This window comes from Jatropha curcas, chromosome 7, assembly GCF_041381405.1.
Source record: "Jatropha curcas cultivar XTBG-Jc1 chromosome 7, XTBG_Jcur_1.0, whole genome shotgun sequence".
Taxonomy (NCBI): Eukaryota; Viridiplantae; Streptophyta; class Magnoliopsida; order Malpighiales; family Euphorbiaceae; genus Jatropha; species Jatropha curcas.
This window is the reverse complement of record NC_143157.1, coordinates 30,272,150-30,298,487: the sequence shown is the minus strand read 5'-3', so window position 1 is coordinate 30,298,487 and position 26,338 is coordinate 30,272,150. Positions and strand designations below refer to the sequence as shown.

The 26,338-nt window shown below is 37.9% G+C and overlaps 4 protein-coding genes across 10 annotated transcripts; 1 reads left to right on the top strand and 3 right to left on the bottom strand.

The window, feature by feature from the left end:
* Positions 1-696: 696 nt before the first annotated feature.
* LOC105643642 (hydroxyproline-rich glycoprotein family protein) lies at positions 697-6,848 on the bottom strand. Of its 3 annotated transcripts, XM_037638921.2 has the most exons (9): positions 6,578-6,848; positions 6,399-6,447; positions 3,967-4,598; positions 3,362-3,790; positions 3,091-3,222; positions 1,742-1,923; positions 1,548-1,659; positions 1,134-1,277; positions 697-1,039 (listed from the first exon to the last, which is right to left on the bottom strand). In XM_037638921.2, the coding sequence occupies exons 3-9, from the start codon at positions 4,462-4,464 to the stop codon at positions 926-928; spliced, it is 1,611 nt and encodes a 536-aa protein (XP_037494849.1). In that variant the 5' UTR covers positions 4,465-4,598; positions 6,399-6,447; positions 6,578-6,848; the 3' UTR covers positions 697-925. The 3 variants fall into 3 exon arrangements, with proteins under 3 accessions (XP_037494849.1, XP_012084221.1, XP_020538735.1); XM_012228831.4 differs by having other exon boundaries at positions 6,399-6,848; XM_020683076.3 differs by lacking the exons at positions 6,399-6,447; positions 6,578-6,848 and adding an exon at positions 4,673-5,771.
* A 178-nt stretch (positions 6,849-7,026) lies between these two features.
* Positions 7,027-12,773, bottom strand: LOC105643643 (ABC transporter B family member 11). Of its 2 annotated transcripts, none has more exons than XM_020683074.3 (12): positions 12,081-12,773; positions 11,864-11,918; positions 11,590-11,765; positions 11,286-11,507; positions 10,957-11,195; positions 10,354-10,879; positions 9,928-10,201; positions 8,734-9,617; positions 8,339-8,605; positions 7,976-8,239; positions 7,599-7,895; positions 7,027-7,527 (listed from the first exon to the last, which is right to left on the bottom strand). In XM_020683074.3, exons 1-12 carry the CDS (start codon positions 12,366-12,368, stop codon positions 7,147-7,149), a joined length of 3,873 nt encoding a protein of 1,290 aa, XP_020538733.1. In that variant the 5' UTR covers positions 12,369-12,773; the 3' UTR covers positions 7,027-7,146. The 2 variants fall into 2 exon arrangements, with proteins under 2 accessions (XP_020538733.1, XP_012084222.1); XM_012228832.4 differs by having other exon boundaries at positions 7,599-7,892; positions 12,081-12,766.
* A 792-nt stretch (positions 12,774-13,565) lies between these two features.
* On the bottom strand, positions 13,566-20,015 carry LOC105643640 (ABC transporter B family member 21). The gene is made up of 14 exons (XM_012228827.4): positions 19,638-20,015; positions 19,226-19,492; positions 18,794-19,107; positions 18,453-18,507; positions 18,107-18,282; positions 17,772-17,993; positions 17,454-17,692; positions 16,768-17,293; positions 16,347-16,620; positions 15,331-16,130; positions 14,839-15,105; positions 14,487-14,750; positions 14,092-14,385; positions 13,566-13,977 (listed from the first exon to the last, which is right to left on the bottom strand). Exons 3-14 carry the CDS (start codon positions 19,061-19,063, stop codon positions 13,627-13,629), a joined length of 3,738 nt encoding a protein of 1,245 aa, XP_012084217.2. The 5' UTR covers positions 19,064-19,107; positions 19,226-19,492; positions 19,638-20,015; the 3' UTR covers positions 13,566-13,626.
* Positions 20,016-20,150: 135 nt separating this feature from the next.
* Positions 20,151-26,290, top strand: LOC105643641 (HAD-superfamily hydrolase, subfamily IG, 5'-nucleotidase). Of its 4 annotated transcripts, none has more exons than XM_012228828.4 (16): positions 20,154-20,631; positions 20,806-20,903; positions 21,310-21,429; positions 21,548-21,753; positions 22,125-22,224; positions 22,987-23,058; positions 23,149-23,196; positions 23,277-23,354; positions 23,436-23,555; positions 23,855-23,960; positions 24,335-24,498; positions 24,742-24,876; positions 25,164-25,294; positions 25,562-25,624; positions 25,736-25,814; positions 25,907-26,290. In XM_012228828.4, exons 1-16 carry the CDS (start codon positions 20,322-20,324, stop codon positions 25,988-25,990), a joined length of 1,914 nt encoding a protein of 637 aa, XP_012084218.1. In that variant the 5' UTR covers positions 20,154-20,321; the 3' UTR covers positions 25,991-26,290. The 4 variants fall into 4 exon arrangements, with proteins under 4 accessions (XP_020538714.1, XP_089580657.1, XP_012084218.1 ...); XM_089724532.1 differs by having other exon boundaries at positions 20,580-20,631; positions 20,806-20,895; XM_020683055.3 differs by lacking the exons at positions 25,736-25,814; positions 25,907-26,290 and adding an exon at positions 25,411-25,469 and having other exon boundaries at positions 20,151-20,631.
* The last annotated feature ends 48 nt before the right edge of the window (positions 26,291-26,338 follow it).

Genomic DNA, 26,338 nt, shown 5'->3' with positions numbered 1-26,338 from the left:
AAAGAAAATTAGTTTAATTTTGCATTTGTGGAGCAGTGATAGTTTGATTGAACAGAAAATGCAGTGCAGACCAAGAAGAATTATTCCAACATATTCATGTTGGAAATTTTATTTAATTTCACAGAATTGCTTTATATTTTCGATCAGTTGTATCGTGTATGCTTGATTTTTGACTTTGCCTGGTTCAGATTGAAAATTTCTTGACACGGGCAAGGAACTTTATCTCCAAGCACAGCCTCGTTGCTCTATTACTTCAAGCCTACATCCTAGTTATTAGATTTATCTACTGTGATCATTCCATTGTTTTATTAACTTCAAAATAAAAATCAATCCCAACCCAATTTTAAAAAATCAAATCAAACGGGAATGATTGAAATAACCAAAACCTTATTGAAATATATAAAATGATTTAATATGTTTTACATATGAAACATGTATAAATTGATTCAGTTTGGTTATTATGAATTTTTTTACCAAAATAAAACTAGAGCGAAATAAATTTAATTTAATAAAAATCATAATCAGACTAAATTATTTAGAAACAAAATCAATTTATCAAAATTAATCAATTCAATTCAGTTTCTGGTTGACCGAACCATTTTGTCACCCACCTTAGTTAAGTTGGAGGTGATCCGTTGATTCAAGAACAGGTTTATATTATGAAGATTACATGCAATCAATGAGTTATGCAGCTAGTTGTTCTCAAACTCTGCTTTATATACTACATTCTGTTTCAATCTAGGAATACAAATTATTACATCAATTTCATCTCTTTGTGCGCGCACGCAGCCACTAAAAAACCTTTTTACAGAAATTGAATAACCAAGGGAATGAAAAAAAATAATTAAACAAATGCTTAATCACTGATATTCATACAAGAAACTCTAAAACTAACATCTGTGAAACGAGTTAATCTTATCCGCTTTCATGATGATGGTATGGCAGCTATCAATTCTCGAGATCGTCCTAGATGTCCTGGAACATGCTGTCTTATCTCTTCAAAAGCGCACAATGTTTCTGAATCAAGACCTCCAGCAAACTGCGGGTAAATGTGTTAAGAGAGCACTGAACAGTACGTATATAAGCAGCTATTCAATATCACAATTCATCTCAACAGCCGAATCGAGAGTTACCTGGTGAGCCCTATATGCAAAATGCACACCTTGAAGCACCAATGCTTCTTGACTGGACTCCCGATCTGAATTTCGGGCCAATTCAAGCTCCATTATCACTCTTCTCATATACATCTTCGCTAGCTTCATAGAAGCCTGCTTTATCTGCATAAATATCATAACTTTTCTGTTTTAACCACGAACTCTCTGTAACAAGTGCAACACTAAAGCAGCCCTGACCATTGTCTAAAGACACAAGTTCTGGACATCATAAACATTTGTTGGAGAATATTACACCAAATTCAAGAACATTGGAATACCATGCGAATAAGCTAAAATAGCACTGCAAGGATTTCAGGCACTGAGGTGCTTCAAATGGAATACTCTCATAACTTTAGCTGAATACATTTAGAAAGGCAAGCAGAAGAAACATACCTTGCTAACTATTCCAGAATCAAGCATCCAATTGATTGGAATTTTCCAATCTTGATAGGAACGCAAAACTGAATTCCGAAGTTTGATCAGCCTTCCAATTCCTCGCTCAGACCTTGTTTGATCAGAAGAGAGAAGAGTAAGCGAACAAAACCATATGCTTAGAGGCATAAAAAAGTATGTGTGTAAATCCTTACCTGTCAAGTAAGATGGCCATCTTTTTCAATGCAGTTTCACACGGAATGTCAGTATCATCCTTAAAGGAAGATATCTCATTTTCTAATAATTTAAGGGCACGATATTCAATAGCAGCTTCTCTAATGGCATCAGCTTTCCTCTCTGGCCAATTGAAATGCTTTAACACAGCACGCTCATCAGCCTGTTGAATACAGGACACAAGCTAAATATTAATAGAAAAAACACATTCTAGAGTTATTTAAAACCAACTTACAACTCTGCTACCTTGCTAAAACCTAAGAAAACCTTACTGTATTAATCCCAAGCGTAACTCCAGCAGTATTCTATGGGGACTCATCATGGAAACTTTTACAGAGGCCATCATTATTAATACATTCTACTGATACATCCTAAAACAATTTCTCACTTGGAAAGTTAGAATATTTGCAGAATGGACAATTCCAGCTAAAAAAATTGAAGGGTCATATGTGTCAGCATGTACTTGCTAATTTACTGCAGTGATTTTATGGTTAAGGGTAGCCAGCCAGGCGTCTATTATTTCAAATGAATCAAATTATCATAGAATCAGAAAATTGTTAGCTAAACATGAGGATGTACTTGTCATCAGGTCATGAGCCATTTAATACCAAACAAATATGATTAGAAAAATTGAAGTATCACCATGCTTTGCCTTTTGGAGAAAGTAGAAGTTCATCAGAGAAGACTACTTGAGCACATAATTAATAATGGCAACTAACCCTCAAAGACTGTATGATGGCCAAAAACGTGATTATTAAAATATTCAGCAACTGATAATTAGAGACATTGCAGCTATTATAGCCACAAACTCAATGGAAAAGGGCATTCCTGATGCAAATTTAGAAAATGGATAAGAAATAAGGTCAAGGAATACGACAGGAGAAGCTGATTGAGGGTTTTCTAAGAAGAAGTAAATTTCCTTAGTGCTTCGTCTCTGGTATAAGCTGCAGGGTAGCAGTTCATTTCATTTTGTCCAGAGTAGAAATTTAATTTTTACACACCATATAGTCATATACAGCCCCTACCAAACAACTAAATGAAAAATTACCAGTGTTGATGGTTCAGCATCAAGCCACTGGTATAAGCTGCAGGGTAGCAGTTCATTTCATTTTGTCCAGAGTAGAAATTTAATTTTTACACACCATATAGTCATATACAGCCCCTACCAAACAACTAAATGAAAAATTACCAGTGTTGATGGTTCAGCATCAAGCCACTGGTATAAGCTGCAGGGTAGCAGTTCATTTCATTTTGTCCAGAGTAGAAATTTAATTTTTACACACCATATAGTCATATACAGCCCCTACCAAACAACTAAATGAAAAATTACCAGTGTTGATAGTTCAGCATCAAGCCAATCCACAAATTTTAGTACATCTTCAATGTCGACATATGCCACAGCTAGCACTTTTTGGATAAGTCCGTTGATAAAATCTCCTTTTGTTTCAACGTCAGCTTTAATCTGCAAAAGTCCAATAGCAAACTATGGTCAAAGGAAAATAGAAGATAAAGCGCATAACCAAGTGAAATAAAATTATCGCAAGGCAAAAAAGAAAAAAGAAAAAAAGTAAAAAAAAGAAAACAACGCTTGAAGAGCTTACAGCTAATAGATGTGCAGACCGATTTTGAATCTCTCCAACAATACTGCTGTGAGCACTTGCGACAGCTGGTTTATACTGATTCCCTGCTCCCTGGTTAGAATCTCTCTTCTCCTCTTGCTTTCTCAAGGAGTGATAGAACTCTACAACTGCGGGAATTTTTGGAGCAGCGGCTGCTCTCGCTACGGGTCTCATTGGGGGCGGGGGCGGTGGAGGAGGTGGCAGTGGCAAAGAGGAGACAGATTGAGCCTCTCTTCCTGCGTCAGCAGCTTTGGGCATGAGACGCAGTGGTGGCGGCGGCGGTGGACACGGTAATTTAACTATAGTTGGCCCATTGATTGCCTCCTTTTTAACTGTTGAATTCTCCAATTTGTTTGCAATGAGTTTCTGAATGTCCTTAAATATAGGGCTTTTCTGCTTTCCATTTGACTCCTTGATTCAAAATAGCAATCGGAAATAATATGAATAATCATTAATCCTGAAAACTGAAAATTCTCTCCTGTTTGGCGAATTTGTTCCTTTGAAATGAAACACCAGATTCAAAAGCAGCCTTCTCGGGAGTAGTAAACCAAAAGAAAAACAAGAAGAAAAAAAGTTTCTTTCTGTACCTGGTCACGAATATGAAAAGCTGCAACCTTGGCCTCAGCAGCAGCAAGATCCTGCGCAAGCTTCTTATTCTGCAACTCGAGCTCGTCATTGGAGCTCTGTGCCTTATCCAGCTCCGCCTTCAAAGCCAAAACTTGAGACTGCAAATCCTTAATCAAAATCTCATTCAATTGAAGCCTCTCCTGCAATTCCTTGTCGCCTTCTTCTTTTCGCCTAGCACTAGAGTCCAGCTGCGGCAGCCGCCTTGGCTTAGCAAATTGCTCGACAACTGGGCGGTTGACGGAGCGAGCCACGACTTTAACACCATTTTGAGATCCAAGCAATTGCTCCCCAGATTTCTGCTTGTTAAGCATTAAAGACCTCTTGAGCTTCGAGTCTTTCTTCACATCTGGAGGAACTGATTTTGCTCTTGCTTCCTGGGCTGGGGATAAGGAACCATTAGCAGCCTCCTTGGTTTTGGAATTGAGTCTGAAGCGAGATGGGGTAGTGGAATGTGACATGGCAGTAGGTTTTGCAGCCGGTTTATTAATATTTCCCTTGCGGTTGTTGGTGGCATCAATCTCTTTAGTTACTTAATCATGGCTGCTGCTTCAGCGAATGTAGATTTGAGGATAACAAGCTAGCAGGGCAGCGACTGCAAACAAAAAGGATCGGAATTTTTGTCATTTCTATGAAAAGGAGACTTTTTTAAAGTGAGTGAGCGGGTACCCGTGGGCCGATGTGTCAGTGCATTGACTGCTCTGCGCGACTGCTGCTGTTATATGAAATGAATGATTATCTAAATCAGACAAAAGTAGCAACTGATCGCTCAACAGCCTATATATAATTGAATGTCTTACTATTGGATTCCATCACCTTATGGTCACCACTAGTCAGTTAAAGACAACAGACAGAGGAAGTAGAAAAATTCTTTAGTTCAATTTCCATTTCACCATTTATTGCGTTTCATCTTCCAGACTGCCACACCACATGGGCAAATTAACCACCGTTTCTAAAGGCAAGCTTAATTATCAATAGCAGCCCTCAGAATCAGATGGTCAATGAGATGTATGGGTCCGGTTCTCGAGCTGGAGCTTCATTGCATCTGGAGAATGATGCAGGTGTAGTTTGTATGATGGGCTCAAAAATAACTACAACTTAATTAATCATATATGGGATTTGGATTTCAACTAAGTTCGCCCAATTGTTGGTTACAAGTCACGTTACAAAAACTCATTTATTTGCTTCCTTATACGTTTGGTAAACCCAACTACCTATAGATCTCATTCCATTCCGATATACAGGTAAAGGCATAAGGGTACTGATTCCTCTCCATTCTAGAAACTAGAGAGCACTTATAATACAAGGCTATAGCTCCATTTCATATTTGATTGTGTTATGTGAGGTCACATTGCATTTGTTATCTCATCTTATCATTTACTTATGCACCAAAATGTCGATTCACCAAGCAAACAACAAAAGAGAAATTGTTTAACAGTAATCTCCATTCACAGGAATCCAACAGCTTAAGAAAGCGAAATATGGGTCCCTCCCTCCTCCCGTGTCTAAATCAAGTAGACGGAAATTTTTTGTTTTCCTTTGTAACAAACATATAGACAGCCATAAATTTCTCCAAAAAAACTAAACATATAGATAGCCATATAGTTTGCCCTTATGAACTTTAAAGTTTTTATCTTTATCCAAACTATGAGGCCGGACGGCAATAATGTATATTGCCAAGAACTAAATTCTAACCCCAAAAGCAAAGACCGATGAGTTAGACGGACAGATGCCAGATCATTGTTATCCTATAATCTATTAAAATCGAATTGCATAAAAAGACCCAAGAAAAAGAAAAGCAAAACTGCAAACGCAAAGCTAGTACCTTTGCGGATTTGTATCAAAAGTGGATGATGGGAATGATTCTTGAAAAAGTAGAACTGGAAGTCATGTGATGTGGTGGATGGGCTAAATTTAGAATGTTGATGGGGCCATGACACGTGAATTTACCGTGGATTATTTAAATAGTAATGAAGAAATTTGTTCCTGTTTCTGTTTGGATTAGATCATATAACGAAACCCGTGATTGTGAAACTCAAATATTAACACTAACATGTGAATGAGCATGGAAAAATTTGGAGATGGAGGATGACAGGACGCCGAAGCCACTTGCATGCGCTTCTCAGTCAGGACCATCTCTCGGTCTATCTATTTCTTCCCCTTTTAAAAAAAAGAATTATAAAAGGAAAAACAAAATAATGATTTCAAAACCTTCTGCTTCTGAATTTATTAACTTTTTTTGGTGAACTCTCAATTATATCTATTTTATGTGTGGATTGAAAATCAAAACAGTTATTTTATTTATTTATTTAAAAAATAAAATCTTTTTTTAAAAACATTTTTGAAATTATTAGGAAAAAAAGGATTATGAGAAAGGGATAACCCTAAGACGTACCTGACGAAGAATTCTTCAGCCCCAGTCAGCGCTCTTCCTTGGCCAGCGACTGCAGTAGAGGTTAGGAAGGAAAGAGAAGAAGGAGGTGGCTTTAATTTAAGGTAAGAGTAACTTAGAGATGTATGAGTGCTTTAAAATTATACCAAATGGGATACGAAGTGGGAAACTAAAGGCATTACCTTTGAAGGCAAAATGGTGGGCGTTTGTTTCTGATCTGTTGGTTTGTTAGTTGCCACTTCGCATCACATGAGACTGTCATTTCTCTCTTTCTTTCTGTGCGTTTCCTTTCAGTTTTGTTATTACATAAATAATTATATTCTTGCTGATGTGGCTCCAAATTATATTCTTGCTGGTGTAAATATGCCTATGTTGCTATTTATCCGCAACATCATAGCTGCATCATCAATGGCTGATTGATTTTGTTCTATTTGTCGAATGCTATATTTAATTTTATTGAAACAGAGAGCAGAGAATCCATGAAGGACAAATGTTGTATCATGTGAAAATCGTTGCCCAAAGCGTGTCTTAATCCATTATGATGACATTAGGAGGAAAATATACTCTGTTTGTTGCCCACTAATAACAATCTCTCTCTTGATGTTGTTGTTAATTATAATATGGAGTGGAGTAGTTGGCAATCCTGTTTTATTGTTTTGCAATTACATTACATAGAAAGAGGGTTGAAATGTGGTTTTCAGATGTTGAGGTACCAACTGCCTCAGGTCTAATTACATAGAAACAGTGGACTTCACTGCTGTTCTGGGATATCAACGGAAGCACTTGTGTTCTGCAAATGTAATGCCACCAAAGAAGCATATATTCCATCCTTGACATTTATCAACGTCTCATGCTTTCCTTTCTCTGCAATCACTCCATTTTTTACCACTGCAATTAAATCTGCGTTCTTAATTGTGGACAACCGATGGGCTACCACCACTGTCGTTCTATTCACCATTACTCTATCCAATGCATCTTGAACTTGCCTTTCGGATTCTGCATCCAGAGCACTGGTTGCTTCATCTAGAAGTAGGATTTTCGGCTCCTTAACTATTGCTCTTGCAATCGCCAGTCGTTGCTTTTGTCCGCCCGACAACTGAACTCCTCTTTCCCCCACTCTTGTATCATACCCCTGCATTTTAACCCATTAAAGTCAATCTCACAGTGTTTCTAAATAATAGAAGCAAGCAGGCTAAGTACAACCTGTTGTAAGCTACTGATGAACTTATGCGCATTTGCCATTTCTGATGCAGCTAAAATTTCAGCCTCTGTTGCATTTCCTTCCCTTCCATATGTTATATTGACTCTGATACTGTCATTGAATAACACGGGCTCCTGCCCGACCAGGCCCATCTGCTGTCTCAACCACTTCACTTTTAGCTTTTCAATTTCAATTCCGTCGATTGTTATTATTCCGGAATCTGGATCATAAAATCTTTGCAGTAATGATATCACTGTTGATTTCCCACTGCCACTCTCTCCCACCAGAGCAACTGTCTGCTAAAACAAAATTTATGGCAGATCTTAAATTAGTTGTTGAAACTTGCCTGAATTATTGTACTGCACTACCGTCGTGTTACCTTGCCAGCCTGAATCGCCAAGGATAGATCCCTGAAAATTTGAATGTCAGGTCTTGATGGATATTTGAAACTCACATGTCGAAGCGCAATTTCTCCTTTAAGGTTTTCTATTACTGTCCCAGAATCATCGCTACTGTCTATTTTTGATTTCTGGTCAAGAATGGCAAATATAGAAGCTGCTGCACTATTTGCTTTGCCAGCATCAGGAACAAGGGAGCTTGTTTGGGTAAGTCCAAAAGCTGCCATGGTGAGAACACAGAACACCTGCAAACAAAGATTTGTATAAACAGGGAAATTAGAAGATTATGCTCAATCATCTCCTGTTTCAAATGGGATAAGGAAATAGTAAATATCATCACTTACTCGAAAAACTTCTGCAAACGTTGTATCCCCAGCCTCAATAAGTCGGGCACCAGCATAAAAACTGGTGGCGTACACAGAGTAAAGCAAGAAGAATGATAGTCCAAACCCAAATCCACTTATCAACCCTTCCCTAATACCAGTCTTGACAGGGCCTTCACATTTCTTTTTGTAGAGTTCCATCACCTTCTCTTCAGCACCGAAAGAAGCAACAGTTCTAATACTCCTTACTGCATCATTTGCAACTTGACTCGCTTCCTCATACATTTTCTGTAACCATTTGAAATGGATTTTTGACTTTAATCACTGAAGTAGAATATCTACATAGTACTATATTTACCAACAATTAGAAAGTAGATGTAAACTTTACTAAGAATGAACCGTAAGTGAAACAAAACCTTGACATCTGCGCTGAAACCTTCAATGAATTTCCACTGAACATATCCGTTAAGTCCTAGAAAAGGTATCATGAAAAGGATGATAAAAGACAGTTGCCAGTTTGCTTGAAAAGCGATAACTAAACCAGCAACTAATGTTGCAGCATTTTGAACCAGAAGACCAAGTGCATCTCCAAACAGGCTTCTCAAGCAGGCTGCGTCTGCAGAAAGCTTTGCCCCAATTGCACCACTTGAGTGCCCGGCTTCATCAAACCACCCCACTTCCATGTAAACCAATTTTTCAAAGCACATTGCTCTGATCCTTTTAATCAATTTACAACCCGCTACTGCAAAAAAATATGACCTTAGTGGATAAGCCAAGAAAGACATGGAGGCCAGACCAAGAAACATGAAAGCCCAGAATCTTGAATCCTTTCGGAGTTTGTCTGCTGGCTCAAAGAATGTTTTGATCATGCTGGCAACTAATACTCCAAAGAAAGGTAATATCACACCATTAGCTACGGCGGAAGCTGAACCTAGCAGTAAAACAGGGATCTCTGGCTTATTCAGATAGGCTAAGCGACGAAGTGGGACCTTTTGAGGAGGTGGAGGTGAGGCAAGAGTATAGGGTTCTGTCGTTGATGATTCTGGGACGTTGATTCCTGTTGGCACACCGAAGGGAACAGAGAATGAGTGACGACTACTGTTTCCAACACCAGATGAGCCCCGACTTGAGTTTCGTAATAAAGAAAACCGTTGACTAGAATGTCTTCCAGAATCCACAATGACTTCTGCCCTCTCTGGATCATTTACAATGTTGTTTTCTGACACTGTGCTCATTTGCTGCATTCTTATGAGCTGACAATATGCTCCATCAGGATCCTTGGTAAGCTCAGAATGAGAACCTGATCAGTTGAAATGGATGAGAATCCATTAAAATGTATTATAAGTAAGCATTCAGAATAAAGGGTTTGATGAAATAACTTTTTTCTGATTTGGTAGAAAAAATAAGTGATAACATAAGGACATAGTAGAGCAGGAAATCTAGTGTTTACGAGAGAGACAGAGAGAATAAGGGAAGAGAGGTATTTTGTTACTCAGAATAAGCAGGGTTAAATATTTTATTAATTACTGGCCAAGTCATTTAAAATTTAGAGGCTTTGACAAAATTTTTAGCTGTCAACTAACAGAAACCACCATCATGAAATGTAGTACCTTTTTCAACAATTTTCCCTTGGTGAATAATAGCAATCATATCAGCATTCCTTACTGTACTCAAGCGATGAGCTACAATAACTGTAGTTCGGTTGATCATGATCTTTTCTAGTGCCTCTTGCACAATTCTTTCAGAATCTGTATCAAGGGCACTTGTGGCTTCATCTAAAAGTAGAATTCTTGGGTCTTTAAGAATTGCTCTAGCTATAGCAACTCTCTGCTTTTGGCCCCCAGATAGAAGAATACCATGCTCTCCAACCATTGTGTCTAATCCCTGGATATACATTGAGAAAAAAGAAAAAGGAGGAAATATAAGTTGATTTCAGAAAGAAAGTAACCTGAGTTCCATATAATCTTAATAAGTTACTCGTCTTTTTCAAGTCTGGAAATGAAAATATTGCAACGAAAAAGTTGTGGTAATTGGACCTGAGGCAGTTTATCTATGAACTTAACAGCATTGGCTAGCTCCGCCGCAGCCCTGATTTCTTCTGTAGTTGCACCTTCCTTCCCATAGGCAATATTCTCTTTAATGCTGCAACTGAACAACACTGGTTCTTGGCTCACGACCCCTATTTTTTGTCTTACCCATTTCAGTTGGAACTCTTTAAGGTTAACACCATCAATTAAAACTTCTCCACTCTGTGGATCATAAAATCTCTCAATCAAATTGATAACTGTAGATTTACCACTTCCACTCTCCCCAACCAGAGCTGCAGTTGTGCCACTAGGTATTGAGATAGAAAATCCACTGAATATTTGCTCTTCTGGTCTAGCAGGATAGCTGAAACAAATATCTTTTAATTCTATATCTCCACGAATATCCTCTAACGTCAGACCAATGGTGTTATAAGCATCAATTTGTGGCTTTCTACCAATTACCTCAAACATTTTAAATGCAGCTGCTTGTCCAGCACCAAATGCAGTCAAGCAAGGAGATGCCTGTCCTAGAGACCTGGAACAAATTAAAAAAATTTCATTTACTTGTGATCCTTCATGAGAATGAATGAAAAATGGCAAAATGCTACTTACAAAGATCCAGTCAACACCACGAAAACGATAGTGATGATATCTCCCCCTTTATATCCTTCATTTAGCACCAGTTTTGCACCAAACCAAACAGCCAATGAATAATTGGAGAATACAATGAATGAAACCACACCAAAACCCAAGCCAGCGGCCAAACTCTCTTGCACACCAGACTTGTAAGCTTTTGTCAAAGATTTGTTATATTTAGCAATAGCCTGTTTCTCCCCAGTAAATGATGCAACCTACAATGCACGTAGTCATCACAAATCATATCTCCAAAACGAACCAAAAAAGAAAAAAAAAAAAATCAACTCTATCTTAGTTTTGCATACAGTTCTAATTGAACCAATTGTCTGCTCTACCACTGTTGCCGCAATTGAATATGCAGTTTGTCCGTGAGATGCCAACTTTGATATATAAATGGCCACGAGTGCCCCAGCAAGAACAAGAAGCGGAATACTGGATAACATTACGAGTGTAAGTTTCCATCCCTTGAAAAATGCTATAATAAAACCCGAAATAAAAGTTACAATTAGCTGCTGGAATTTTCCAACCTGCAATAAAAATTAAGAAGTGAGTGGACATACTTTAAAGAAAATGGCAAAAAGTTGAGGCTTTTCAGTAGTATTTTCATACCTTCTCACCCATGGCATCCTGAATGAGAACTGTGTCTCCTGACATTCTCCCAATAATTTCTCCGGTGTTAGTTTCCCTATCAAAGAAGCCAATTTCTTGCCTCAAAATTGTCTTCAAGTATAAACTTCTAATTCGTGCAGCCTGTCTCTCTCCAGTGACCATCCAGCAAGTTACCTCTGGTATTTAGCAGAGCAAAGTAACTTCAGTTTTCACAAACATAAATTTTTAAGGCATGGGTTTTGTCTGATAATTTAAAGAAGCCCAATGAACTTACGAAGAAATCCAGCGGCACCTGCCCCTAAGGCCAAGAATACAAACTTGAGAGACACCTGAGAATTTTTTATCAAGCTATTATTTAGTATTGTTGACGGTGCGGGACTGAAGTTTTTACTAGAGATTCAACGAAATTAAACTCTCTCAGGTTGCCTATGCTGGAGCTGGAAAGACACTCAAAATGAGCATTCAACAATCAGGATTTAGTTAGAGGATACCTTTGAAACTTCATGAACCAGTAGGTTGGCGTTTACACTGTTCTCTCCGAAGGCATTTACTGTATCTCCATATATTACAGTCATAAGAGGCATACAAATGCCATTTGCAGCAGCAGCAAGTGTACCCACAAACATTAATAGGTAATCTATAGGATCGGCTAAAGAGAAAAGCTTGTAGTATGGCAATGTTTTAGTGCTTTTTTCTTTCTTCTTGGTCTTGTCTTCCTTCAAATCCATAACAGGTGGATGGCTCATAGATGCTACGTCCTGCTCGTTTCCCTCAGCCATGTAGTCTAGAGATTATTGCATTGCATTTGTATATTAATTAATGTGTTGGCAGGCAATGATTTAGTATCTATTTAAATAGTATGATGAGCATCTTGGAAAAGAAATTCTATATCACTGCATTCACACAAAAATCCAACAACATATGCTATAATCAAATGCGACAACATAAAATAACTAACGCGCAAGCAATGAGGATAGACAAATTGAGATGTAAGTTCTGTTTTCTTCCATTCTTTGCATCAGACAAGAAGATATGTATATTACTATGCGTCATCTGTCTTATAGAATGCAATCAATACATTTATCCTCTTTACTTTTGTTTCTGTTGGTGTCCTTGCAGGAAGACAGAGCGTTGATTATACACTCCTGCTCATTCCTCATAAATTTATAGAATTGACAAGGGTTATTGAAATTTTAAATATTACCACTAATTTATTTATTCTCAAGGATGTCCAATTCAACCATGCCCCATGGAAAAGGAAATCTTTAGAGATTGAGTTATAAAATAGAAATATTATGTGTTTGGTCCTGATGGCTCCAGATTTCACATGTTATCTTAGTCTGACAGAATTAACTAAGCCTCATTTCATCCGTGGAAAGTATAATTATCTTAAACAAATATAAGGTTCTACATAAAGTTCTAACCTTTAATGGTTTCTAAGTCAGCATGAGTGATTGGATTACCTCATTTGTCATATGTATATTTGGATTTTCGTACGAAGATGTAGAATAATTTTCATATGTATATTTGGCCTATTCCTTTTGTTCCAGAGCATTTTATTGCATAATTGCACGGGCAAGTAAAACATAGCCATCGCTGGCCGGCAGCTGCTGTTTCTTCCTACTGGCCCTTCACAGTACACAATAGTGGTCCTCAAATGAATGGACAAGCACCAAGTCCTCAAATCGAATATATATACATGTATATACAGGGACACTTTACCTAATTCTGACTGATCCCGCTCAACTTATTGACATTTATTATAAATTTTACACGTTCAAATGATTCCTCAATGCCTCCCACCAAATTAAACTCGCTGACATCTGAACCCATCCTGTCATCTTTTCAATTCTTTTGTATAATTTATTAAGATGGGGGCAATGCCACCCGATCAATCATGGCGCTGGGGAAAACTACTCCACAGATACTTGGGAAGTTCGCGGTAACAGGTCAACAAAAAGATAAGGAGAAGAACATGAAGCAAAATCAACATCTTTAAGCACACATAGTTACAAAGACATACACACCATTATTCTCTTAAGAAGAACTTGACTTGGGAGCCATTAAGGAGGCATAAATACCATTTTTGGTATTCATCAGGGTATCATGCTTTCCTTTCTCAACTATTACTCCATTTTTCACCACTGCAATCATGTCCGCACTCTTAATTGTGGATAAGCGATGTGCTATCACTAATGTGGTCCTTCCCACCATAACCCTTTCTAATGCGTCTTGAACCACTCGCTCAGACTCCGCATCTAGAGCACTGGTTGCTTCATCTAGAAGATATATTTTCGGAGCCTTCACTATGGCCCGTGCAATTGCTACTCGCTGCTTCTGTCCACCCGACAGTTGCACCCCTCGCTCCCCTACTGTGGTATCATACCCCTGCATTTTCCAAACTTGAAAGCATCACATCTAAAAGCATTTGGGGACTCCTAGTCACGAGTAAATGTAACGTGTTGTGTTCTACCTGCAATATTTCTAATTCTAGATATGTACCTGTTCTAGGCCACTGATGAAGTTGTGAGCATTGGCTAATTTTGCTGCAGCCATAATTTCAGCCTCTGTTGCATTTCCTTCCTTTCCATATGCAATGTTAGCTCTGATGTTATCACTGAATAATACAGGCTCCTGACTCACCAGACCTATCTGCTGTCTTAACCATTTTATCTTCAGCTTTTGTATCTCAATTCCGTCTAGAGTAATTTGGCCAGAATCAGGATCATAAAACCTTTGCAGTAATGAGATCACTGTTGATTTTCCACTCCCACTTTCCCCAACCAAGGCAACGATCTGGTGTACAGATTATTAGTATCAATAATCTAAGCTGACAATTTTTGGCTTTAAATTAGTGCAGGAAGGAATTGAACATAAAATCTAGTCATAACAATTACCTTTCCAGAATGAATAGCGAAGCTAAGATCCTCAAATATTTGAATGTCAGGCCTCGTAGGATACTTAAAACTGACATGGCAAAACTCAATTTCTCCCTTCACATCTTTTATTATTATTCCAGAAGAGTCACTAGGATCTATTTTAGATTTCTGATCAAGAATCGCAAACACAGAAGCAGCAGAACTCTTGGCTTTATTAGCATCAGGTGTGAGAGAGTTTGATTGAGAAATCGCAAGGGCTGCCATACTGAGAGCAAAGAAGACCTGCACAGCAGAAGTTAACCAACTTGTTGGAGATGAACTACCAGAAAGTGAAAAAAATGGCTTGGAGGATATGGCATAAGGAAATTACTTGGAAAACATCAGTGAATTTCGTCTTTCCATGATCAACTAGATGAGCCCCAACATAAAAACTGACTGCATATACAAAGAAGATAAAGAAGAAAGACAGACCGAACCCTATTCCACTAATCAACCCTCGTCTTATTCCCGCTTTAAGGGGGACATCACAGTGCTTTTGGTACAAATTTACCATCTTTTCTTCTGCACAGAAGGAGGCAACTGTTCTGATGCTGCTAACTGCATCACTAGCAACTTGACTTGCTTCTTCATACATTTTCTGTAAAAATTTAGCAATGTTTTCCCTTAATAAAAAAAAAGATAAAATCAATTATATTGATTGGTATTTTAGAATATCTATAGTACGACTTATCACCATCCCCTGTCCCTAATTCTGATATTATTTTTCCTCTTGAAGGACAAACTCAAATTCCTTTTTCACACATGGTCCTTGCTAAACTTGAGGGAGTTTACCAAAAAGCACATCATGATGATTAGAGCTAACCTTTGCATTGGCATTAAATCCTGTCATGGACTTCAGCTGCACATATCCACTAACTCCCATCAGTGGTAACAAAGCAAGGATTACAAGAGCTACTTGCCAGTTTGCGTGGAAAGCAATTATCAAACCAGCAATACCCGTTGCAGCGTTTTGAATGAGTAATGCAAATTTGTCTCCAACTAAACCTCGTATTGCAGCAGCATCTACTGACAGCCTTGCACCAATTGCACCACTAGAATGCTCTGGTTCATCAAACCAAGCTATCTCCATGGTTACCACCTTCTCAAAGCACATTGTTCTTATTCGGTTTATTAATCTACAACCCGCTACAGAAAAAAAGTATGTGCTTAGTGGTGTAGCCAGTAAAGACATCAGACCAAGCAGAACAAACATAAACGCCCAAAATCTAGAATCTCTCTGGAGTTGATCATCTTTTTCATAATATGTTTTTATTATATTGGAAAGCAGCAGACCAAAAATTGGTAAAATGACTCCATTGGCCACTGCAGCTATAGCACCAAGCAATAACACAGGAATCTCTGGGCTGTTAAGGTAGGCCAAGCGACGAACAGGGTCTTCTGGAGGCAGTTTTGATGTCTCTGAAGTGGTAGTGCCAAGTGGTTTTGCAGCTATCTTGTCGGAAACACTACCGCCGGGGGATGCACCCACTGAAACCCATATTGAATGAATTCTATTTTCCTGGTTATTTATGATATTCCGCTCGGTTTCTATGCCAAATTCTTGCAACTGTATAAACTGTGCATATAATCCTTCAGGATCCTTGAGCAGCTCAGAATGTGAACCTGGCCAGTCGAAATATACTATGATGTGTGTGATTTTTGCTAATCATTGTGCTCAAGTTAGAAGCAACGCAATAATGTAAATTTATCTGGTAATAGAGAATGACAGTAAGACAACAAGAGGGCTCCTTTTTCTAAAATAAGGAGAGGGAGGTGTTGATTGATATTTAAACATGTGAGCAAATATTAGCTAGAGTTCAACTATCAGAAATCTTTCACCTTTTTGAACAACCTTTCCTTTCTGAATAATGGCAATCGTATCTGCATTTCTCACAGTAGTCAAGCGATGGGCAACCATGATTGTAGTTCGGTTGACCATAACCTTGTCCAATGCCTCTTGCACAATCCTCTCAGATTCTACATCAAGAGAACTAGTGGCTTCATCAAGAAGTAGAATTCTTGGTTCCTTTAGAATTGCTCTGGCTATGGCAATTCTTTGCTTTTGGCCCCCAGATAGTAGAATTCCATGCTCGCCGACCATTGTGTCTAGTCCCTGAGAACATAATGATCAAAATTGGGAAGTGGATCATTAACTGAAGATGGATAATTTATTATGTATCTCGACAAGGCTTTATGATCATTTCAGTAAAAAAGCACTGCATATTCTTTAAAGGGAATTGAAGGTTGAATAATATAAAACCTTGGGCAACTTATTTATGAAGTTAGCAGCATTTGCAAGCTCCGCAGCAGCTCTTATTTCTTCAATAGTAGCAGCTTCCTTCCCATATAAAATATTTTCTCTAATGCTTGAATTAAACAATATAGGTTCCTGACTGACCAGACCTATATTCTCTCTGATCCATTTTAATTGGAACTTCTTAAGATTGACACCATCTATAAGAACTTCACCAGCTTGTGGGTCATAAAATCTTTCTATCAAACTGATCACTGTTGATTTTCCACTTCCACTCTCTCCAACCAAAGCTGTGGTTGTACCACTGGGTACTAAAAGAGACAAACCGCTCAATATTTGCTCACGAGATCTTGTTGGGTAACTGAAATAAACATCCTTAAATTCTATATCTCCATGAATGTCTTCCAATTGCAGTCCTATGGTGTCATAAGCATCAATCTCTGGCTTCCTATTTATTACCTCAAACATCTTACCTGCAGCAGCCTTTCCAGAAGCAAAAGCACTCATGCATGGAGATGCCTGCCCCAGAGACCTGATTAAGTCCAAAGAAAATGTTATATTCAATATTCATGCAAAGAATACAAAAATTTACCATAAAAATAATCATTTCAATGGGTTCTTGATTGTAGAGAATTTATTTAGCATAGTAAATGATTGTCTGGGTGCATAAAGTGGAACTGCATGTAACTTACAAGGAACCAGTCAATAAAGCAAAAATAACATTGATGACATCCCCTCCTGTGTAACCTTTGTCAAGTACCATTTTCCCACCAAACCATACAGCAAATCCGTAACTGCAGAACAAAATAAACATCAAACTACCAAAACCTAAGCCAGCAGCCAAGCCTTCCTTCACACCAGACTCATAAGCTTTAGTCAAGGATTTTTTGTATTTAACAATAGCTTGCCTCTCTCCGGTAAAAGATGCAACCTGTGAGAAAATGGCCATTATATTCACAATTCCAAAGCAAAACACAAGTAGACTCTTTATCAATGCCGAAGTACCATACTGTTCTGATCGAGCCAATTGTTTGTTCAACAAGATTTGCTGCAACTGAATAGGAAGTTTGCCCACGAGATGCCAGCTTGCCTACAAGCTTATTCATGATTGCACCAGAGATGACAATGGGTGGAATTAAAGATAGCATGACGAGCGTGAGAAGCCACCCCTTCACAAAAGCTATAACAAAACCTCCCAAGAATGAAGCTAGCAGCTGAATAAAGTTCCCAGCCTGCAATAAGTAAATCAAACATATGACAGGATGTCTCCCATCCATCAGAGGTAATTATCATCAGAATAAATGGCTAAATGGCAGTAATTTGTACTTCCTCCACGTAACCATACCTTCTCCCCCATAGCATCTTGAATGAGAATGGTGTCGCCTGACATCCTCCCAATTACTTCCCCAGTATTTGATTCTTTGTCAAAGAAAGAAATATCCTGTCTCAATATCATTTTCAAGTATAAATTTCTTATTCGAGCGGCCTGCCTCTCCCCTGTGATCACCCAGCAAGACACCTCTGGAATATAGCAACCATGAATACCTGTTTCATTATTTTCTTCGACTGAAGGCATCTCAGTTTTCAACTTTTTTTCCCCCTGAGAGCCTAATTTTGATAATCTAACAAAACTTGGGTAAACTAAATAGTAAGAATAAATTTCACTTTTGTAAGGATCCTAAGGTACTTACGAAAGAATGATGCAAAACCAGACCCCAAAGCCAAATAGACAAACTTCAGAGACACCTGAAAGTTCAATTGAACAAGCAATTTCCACATAACCTCAGTTATTAAAAATCAACATAATGGAGTTCTAGTAACTACAAACGTAAAATTTTGACGAAATGACTATTAAGCTTGTTTAGAACAGCAAGGAACCTATCGTGGAAGTAATATATAATTGTTAATTGATAACCAAGAGAGAAAAGTTCACAAGGATGATGGACCTTTGTTTCTCTTAATGATTCAAGGTGTAGTAAAAGTGATGAACAAGTTTTAGTATGTTAGCCTGTTAGGTATAGTCGCAGGATACCTCAGAAACATTATGTGCCACAGTGGTCATGCTCACAGATTTGGCAATAGAGTCAACTAGTTCTCCTAACAATACAGTCATTAGCGGCATGCAGATCCCATTTCCAGAAGCAGCAATACTACCCATGAACATTAATATAATGTCCAAGGAATCAGCAAAGGAAAACAGCTTGTAATATGGTACTGTATCTATGCCTTTCTCTTTCTCATTGTTTCTGCGTGCAACTTCTTCTTTATTCATATCCTCACTCAAATTGCTTCCATCAGCCATATATGATAATTCAGCCGCTAATTAAGACTTGGGCTGGATCATAGCTGCAGCAAAGAAAATAAAATATTTTCTATTATCAATTTACTGGTGTTTAAAAAAAAAAAAAAAAAAACCACTCTTTAGGCCTAATTTTTATGAGAAATGTAGAGAAGAGGAAGGTACCATGTAATTGTTGTCTACATGATACAGAATTTGAGATTTTATAAGAAGCTGATGCTTCCGTTGAAACCTAAGCAGATGTCATCATTATATTCTCAAGTTTGTAGTCTTTATAATTATAACAATGATAGTTCCAATGGGATCCTTGTTGCCACCCTATCGTTGTCTGCTCGACGCATAGAGCAGCAATGTAAAGAACTAAGGAAGTGTCTGGTTGCTCTTGCTCGCAACTAAAGGCAAACTACGTCATAAGTCAATGCTGATTGTAAGCTGAAAATGGTAGACACAGAGAAAGACTTGTTAGTTTAAAAAATAAAAAGAAAAGTTTTCTCGTCGAATAAAGTTTCCTATCTTCTAAGAAGCGACAGAAATAATTTGTTTTCTTGAATCAGCTCATTGTTTAGAGAAATTTTACCAGAAATTTGAAAGGGTAGTTAAGATATGGTAAGGGAATATAAAACGAGTTTTTGAGTTTTTTAGAGAGAGAGGATATTTTAAAGGAAGACCCATTCTCCAACCCACCAGCTCTCTCTCCATCGTTTAGAGGCAGTGAAGTATGTGTGCTGTTTGGTACTTTGTATTTGGATGTTTGGTCGACGAGAAAAGGACGGAAAAATTTTATGCAAATTTGTAGCGGTACTTGACAAAAAAAACTAAAGGTTTGCAGAGTGGTAACGAATATAAATAGAAGCCTATTGGGTTGAAGAATGGAAATGCTGCTGTAGCAATCGCAAATGGCATTCCCAATCCCATCTCACTCCGGCCCGCCAGCAAAAGCTCCCACATCACGTTGGATTGAAATTCAAAGAGGAAAGGAGTAAAGCTTTCAATTCTCAGAAACTCAATAATGGGCCGGGTGCTGAAAGCCCATTTTATTGATACTTACGGACAAGAAGAAACAGGGGCCTCTATCGAAGAAAAAGTGAGAAAGGGGTCCTTATCTTTAATCGATCCTCAAATTCCACTTTTCAATCGCTAAGAAAGTTACCTGTGCTTTATTTCAGAATCTGAGACACATCGTTAGATATTTTTTCCTTCCTACCAGAAGAAGCAACGGGCACGTGATAATTCCACACCACAGAAACGCAGCGAAGCTATTATGTCAGTGGCAACGGAGGTTTTTGGCAAAGTACCCTGCTACTTGATTCATAAAAAGACCCTTGGTGGCTTTCCAATGGCTGCGGCGATCAATTATCCACTTCCAGTAAGACCCATCTCTCGTTTCAGCAACAGACCTCCGAGTATGATGATGATATGCCGTTGCAACAGCCTTGACTTCAAGTCGTCCACCACTGTTGGATCAGAGCAAGTGTTTTCTGTTACTTCTTCTACTAAATCCGAGTTTGATTATTTGGGGCAGAGTACTAAAGGGGATCTGAATCTCAACTTTGATCACCTTGATTCTATTGGTAACTAATTTCTCTTCCAATGTTCCTCTGATTGTTTTTTCTCCCTTAAATATACTCTCCAAAGTTTCTAGCTTTTTTCTTTATCCTTTATTACCCGTCGTAAGTGATGATTAAGGGATGCTAAGCTGGTTTTTGGGTTCTAACATACCGTTGGTTCGTGCTCTTTCCCTGCAGGGATTGATCCGCAGGTAACTTTAGAAGGTCCAATTGAGGAGGTGGCTAGGCTGGAAGCTCAACAAGCTGAGGATTTGCTTAAAGACTTGGGTATACCGGTGCTGTATAGGCCTTAAATATTTCGTCTAAATAAGCACTTTCTTGTTGCATATTGCAATAAAATAATTAAATTTACTAGTTACGCTTGATTGTCTTTCTTTTTTTTTTTTTTTTTAATTCACATTTCTGCTTTAAACAATTCAATTTTGGTTAGTTCACGCTATGCCGTTATTCCTATCATTTATATGTTGTGGCATGTATTTATATTTGCATTGAAATGAATAGGTTGATATCTGCAATATTAGGTCTTTAAAGTTGTACCCCTTCGATTGCTGTTTGTTACGTCACTTGGATATGGTCTAAATCATTTTATCTAGTGCTCTTCTTCATCTTCTGACTGATTTTGGATCATCATGTAAAAATGCTACTTTCTCAGTTCTGACAACATCTAAGGTTAATGTGCAGAGTCCTTCATCAACAAGGAATTCACCTCGTGGTATATTTTGTAGCCGTACTTTAAATCTCCGGTCCATCAGTGCCATTGGATATGACATGGATTATACTTTGATGCATTACAATGTGATGGTAGATATTGGTTCTTATTCAGTTATGCTAAATATATTTGTGAATTTTTTTTATATATAGCATGTATAATATATTCATGGTGAACCATCAAGGAGAGTAATGAATCATATTGTTGTAGGCTTGGGAAGGAAGGGCTTATGATTATTGCATGGACAATCTACGGAACATGGGTTTCCCTGTTGATGGACTTGCATTTGACCCAGACCTGGTAATTAGAGGTCTTGTCATAGACAAAGAGAAAGGCAATCTGGTTAAAGCTGATCGATTTGGTTATGTAAAGAGGGCTATGCATGGCACAAAAATGTTGTCTACTCAAGCTGTCAGGTGTGGGTTGAACTATGAATCTTTTTTATTTTGATTACTTATACTTATCTGGAGGGTAGAGAGTTGCCTGTCTATTGCAATGGTGGGTTCAATTTTTGATTGGTGGCCAAGCCAAGGGCGTGAACCAAACACATCCACATCCCTGCAAACATGCATTTGCACAGACACATGATACGAATTTAATGCATGACTTCATATTCCTAGTTTTCTTTTAGCTCATTATTTTGCCTAGTAAATAGCCTGATGTTCCATTATATGGCTGGACACACGTATCTTTTTTAGTTTTATCAGCATTTATATTTTATCCGGTGTTTGTGGCAAAACTCGTGTAATACTTTCTATAGTGGTGCTTAACTTTATATGCATGGAAGTGAGATGTACGGGAGAGAACTAGTAGATCTGCGGAAGGAGAACCGATGGGTGTTCCTGAATACGCTGTTCTCTGTTTCAGAAGCTGTTGCCTACATGCAGGTATCTATGTGGATTGTCAGCTACAAGTTGTTCAGTTGCGTTTTGTTACTACTGAAAGTGTTATTTAGCTTTACTTATTGTGCTATGTGTTAACCTTACTAATGTTGATTAGAGCGGATATTTGAAATAAATGATTTATATAGCCGATCCCAACTAGTTTGGGACCAACCCTTAGTTGTCCTTCTGGTCGTTTTAACCTTGCTAATACTGGCATTTGTTTGCTTATGAATCCTGTTTCAAAGAAATGGGAATGGAACCTTCTGTTGGCAGCATTTGGTGATTTTGCACTTGTTAATTGTGATAGAACACCATTCCCTTCCTAACTTCCATTGAACACCCTCCTACAGAACTGGAAATACAATTGCATAAAATGGAGGAACACCTTCCTACAGAACCAGAACACAACTGAATACAAAAGAATCTGGAAAAGATTAATGGATTAATTATTGACTTCAGTATGTGGCAGCTTTCTCTTTGCTCCATGAGTGTAGCGGTTGTCAACCTGATGTGGCTTGCTAACAAGCATACTCTCTTGCATACTATTTCCTGTTTCCCCCAGCTAAATTTCACATATATAGACCATGATGCTTATTGGGGAATGCTTTATCTTTTCTAATATTACACACATTATGTTGTAACTGTAATCTTCTTATCTTGTACGAAACCCTCTAACTCATAACAATGTGAAATTTATCATAATTCTGTGTTCTCCCACATACTTAAAAGCATATTAATCTTTTTCATTCCTGATTCAACTTTTAGATGGTTGACCAGTTGGATGAAGGAGCTATAGCAGCAGAACTGGGTCCACTTGATTATAAAGGACTTTATAAGGCATGCTCTGCAGATTGTTTGATCGAAAAAATCAGAATTATGTTTGGGTATATATTCGTTTCTTTATTGACACTTGACTTGTTTTTTCAGGCTGTTGGGAAGGCTTTATTCCGGGCACATGTTGAAGGCCAGCTTAAGGTACCTTTATCATGAGGGTTTTTTTTGAGCATGTTAGGGTTTGATTCCTTTGATTGTACTGAGCAGTGTCACTATAACAGAGTGAGATAATGTCAAAGCCAGAATTGTTTGTGGAACCGGATCCGGAATTGCCTTTAGCACTTTTAGATCAAAAGGAGGTGTGGCTCTGAATTTTTAATGAAGTATAAATGTGAAACCATTATAATCATCTATTTGATTTTGAGCTTCACTGGTGACAGGCTGGTAAAAGGCTTCTGCTTATTACAAACTCTGATTACCATTACACAGACAAAATGATGAAACATTCTTTTAACAGATTCCTTCCAAATGATATGGACTGGCGTGATCTGTTTGACATGGTGAGTGGAGCTAATTTATCTATGTTGCAGCATGCCAAACTGCTAGTATATTTGTTCACTGATAATTCGAGTCTAAAAGATTATTAAGTTATGGAATTCCCAGCGCTATTCTTTCCTCTTAAATACCAAAAACTCAGGGCCTCGTTATGTTTATTTTTTGCTCCATCAAGCAGCTACTTGTTTTGATTTCATGTACAATATTAGAATTACCTTCACATAGATGAAGTATGATCACTACTAATAGAGTATTGTAAATGCTACTCTGGGTGATGACATATTGTTGTACTTGAATCATTTAGGTGATAGTCTCAGCAAGGAAGCCAGAGTTCTTTCAAATGTCACACCCTCTTTATGAGGTAGTGACCGGTGAGGGCTTGATGCGCCCTTGTTTCAAAGCTCATACAGGTGAGTTATGTTTTGTATCTCTGCTTGTTTCCACGCCTCTTGTTTTCTTGGAGTTCTTTTTATTTATGTTTTTGTACACTGACCTACAAATATACTGTTGGCATGAGTCAAATCTTGTTGAAAAAATTGCTATTACCTAAATATGCCGTCAAAGAACTCGGATCCCAGAAAAAAAAGAGTTGGTAACAATCCTATCTTTGCACATTTTTGCATTAAGTGTTAGTAGGCCAGCATTAAATTTGCAATTTCGTGGTCACAGGGCCAAGATATTACCATTGTAGTAGCAAGACGAAGGCATAAGGCATTTACCATTGTACTATTTAATGTTCCTTATCAAGAAATATCATATATGATTCTTTTTTTTCTTTCTTCAGGAGGTTTGTACTCTGGGGGGAGTGCTCAGATGATTGAGAACTCCTTGAATCTCCATGGCGACGAAATATTATATGTAGGTGATCATATTTACACTGATGTAAGTCAATCAAAAGTCCATTTACGATGGCGAACAGCATTGATTTGTCGAGAATTGGAAGAAGAGGTTAGTATATTGATACAAAATGTGAATTTACATGCACTGGAGTATGGGTCTTTGAAAAATGTTAAAAAGCAGTGTTTTCTGGTGCGACAGCCTCAGATTTTGATGCAAATAATGTTCTCCCTTTATTTAAAGAAAGCGGAGAAATTTGACTTACAATTGAGAAATTTTTTGGCATGCAGACTAATTGAATACTTACTATGGTATCTATATTTGTGGTACTGGTATTAAATTCTGGAACTGCAGTATACTGCTTTGATTCGTAGTCGGGGTCATCGAGCTGCTCTAGTTGAGCTCATTAGTCAAAAGGAGGTTGTAGGGGATCTTTTTAATCAACTTCGGCTTGCATTGCAAAGGCGAATGCAAGAGCGTCCTGCTCAGGTGAGTTAGATTTTACTTCTTTTTTTTTTTTTTTTGGCATAATGTTTTTTGTTTTTTGTTCTTCTAATCGTACAATGATGGTATTTTTTATATAGTTTTCTTGTGCTTGCATTGTGATTTTTTACACACTGCTATCCTATGTATGCTTGGTAGAATACGATAACTAATCACCAATGAACAAACTATATGCTGTGCCTGAGTTGTTTGAGTTGTTGACCCAGATTGTCTTGAACTGGCCCGAGTTCAAAGAAACTACTGATTATATAGCTCCATCTGTGTACTTTCAGACCCTTGCTGCTACTAACATGGATGATCAAGAACTCGCAGAAAGCATGCAGAAATTATTAATTGTCATGCAAAGACTGGATGAGAAAATTGCTCCCATGCTAGAAGCAGATGGAGAACTTTTCAACAGAAGGTAAAACCTGGAGATAGCATAGAACTTGCATTAAGGCACTAGCTAGCCATAATAAATGTCTCAAATTATGTCATGCTCTCTTTTGGGGTTTATTTTGTTTTTCGTTGGCTGTCTAGGTGTATTTCGGATTAAGCGTTTTGCTCAGTAACACCAGCATCCCATCTTAGATGAGCCAGTATTATGTGGAATTCTCTAGATAAGCTCCTGTCTGCATTTTCTTTCAGACATTTGACATCAAATTAATCTGGTGCTGTCATTTCACAACAGGTGGGGATTTCTTTCACGTGCAGGTCTGTGGGATAAAAGCCACTTGATGAGACAAATTGAGAAGTAGGTGCTTTTGCCTTCCAAGTCCTTCATTGAATATAGACAATTCTCTGTTGCATATGACTGCATTAAATATTTTATATCAATGTCGTTTTACTACTCTTGAAACCGCAGATATGCAGATATATATACCTCTAGGGTCTCAAATTTCCTACAATATACACCATTCATGTACTTCCATTCACAGGAACAGGTATCTCTGCCTTTTTTTAATATTATTATTTCATGAGATTTGCGGGATTTTTCATAAACGAACTGAATCGTGCATTTTGTTTGGCTTTGCAGACACTGGCTCATGATTCATATTCATACTACCAGGCAGAGGTTGATGGGGCTGCTGTTGACGGCCAGGGCAGATCTACATTGTAATCGTGTTATTCAGCAAGCACTGTGCTCATGTTTAACCCATCATGTTTCCTTGGAGATTTTGAACCATAGCTAATGACTACATGGGTGTAAAAGGCTTATAAATTTTCTTAAACGAGCAAGAATTGGTGAGTTGTGTTCTTCATTTCTTGCGTGTAATGTAAGCCCCAAGTAATTGTAAAACCGTTTAGAATTAGATAATCAAATTCGTCAATTATGAAGTAAGGTGAACTATTATTTAGTCCCTCTATGATAAGTTATAACAAGACACATTAATAAATTAATTTTGGAGTTTTTCTCTTCTGATTTCGTCTTGCTCTTTGCTCTTAGAACTTTTTGTTAAAATTTAAA

Coding starts and splice junctions, on each gene's coding strand:
- LOC105643642 (XM_012228831.4), bottom strand. CDS start 4,464: ATGTCACATTCCACTACCCCATCTCGCTTCAGACTCAATTCCAAAACC. Junction 1,660..1,741: donor ATGGCCATCTTACTTGACAG/GTAAGGATTTAC, acceptor TGATCAAACAAG/GTCTGAGCGAGGAATTGGAA. Junction 1,278..1,547: donor ATTCTGGAATAGTTAGCAAG/GTATGTTTCTTC, acceptor ATATTTATGCAG/ATAAAGCAGGCTTCTATGAA.
- LOC105643640 (XM_012228827.4), bottom strand. CDS start 19,063: ATGGCTGATGGAAGCAATTTGAGTGAGGATATGAATAAAGAAGAAGTT. Junction 15,106..15,330: donor GATTTAATGCCAATGCAAAG/GTTAGCTCTAAT, acceptor AAATTTTTACAG/AAAATGTATGAAGAAGCAAG. Junction 14,386..14,486: donor TCGCTATTCATTCTGGAAAG/GTAATTGTTATG, acceptor TCTGTACACCAG/ATCGTTGCCTTGGTTGGGGA.
- LOC105643641 (XM_012228828.4), top strand. CDS start 20,322: ATGTCAGTGGCAACGGAGGTTTTTGGCAAAGTACCCTGCTACTTGATT. Junction 23,059..23,148: donor ATTATAAAGGACTTTATAAG/GCATGCTCTGCA, acceptor TTGTTTTTTCAG/GCTGTTGGGAAGGCTTTATT. Junction 23,556..23,854: donor GGCGTGATCTGTTTGACATG/GTGAGTGGAGCT, acceptor TGAATCATTTAG/GTGATAGTCTCAGCAAGGAA.
- LOC105643643 (XM_020683074.3), bottom strand. CDS start 12,368: ATGGCTGAGGGAAACGAGCAGGACGTAGCATCTATGAGCCATCCACCT. Junction 11,508..11,589: donor AGGATGCCATGGGTGAGAAG/GTATGAAAATAC, acceptor TTTTTATTGCAG/GTTGGAAAATTCCAGCAGCT. Junction 10,202..10,353: donor TCATAGATAAACTGCCTCAG/GTCCAATTACCA, acceptor ATGTATATCCAG/GGATTAGACACAATGGTTGG.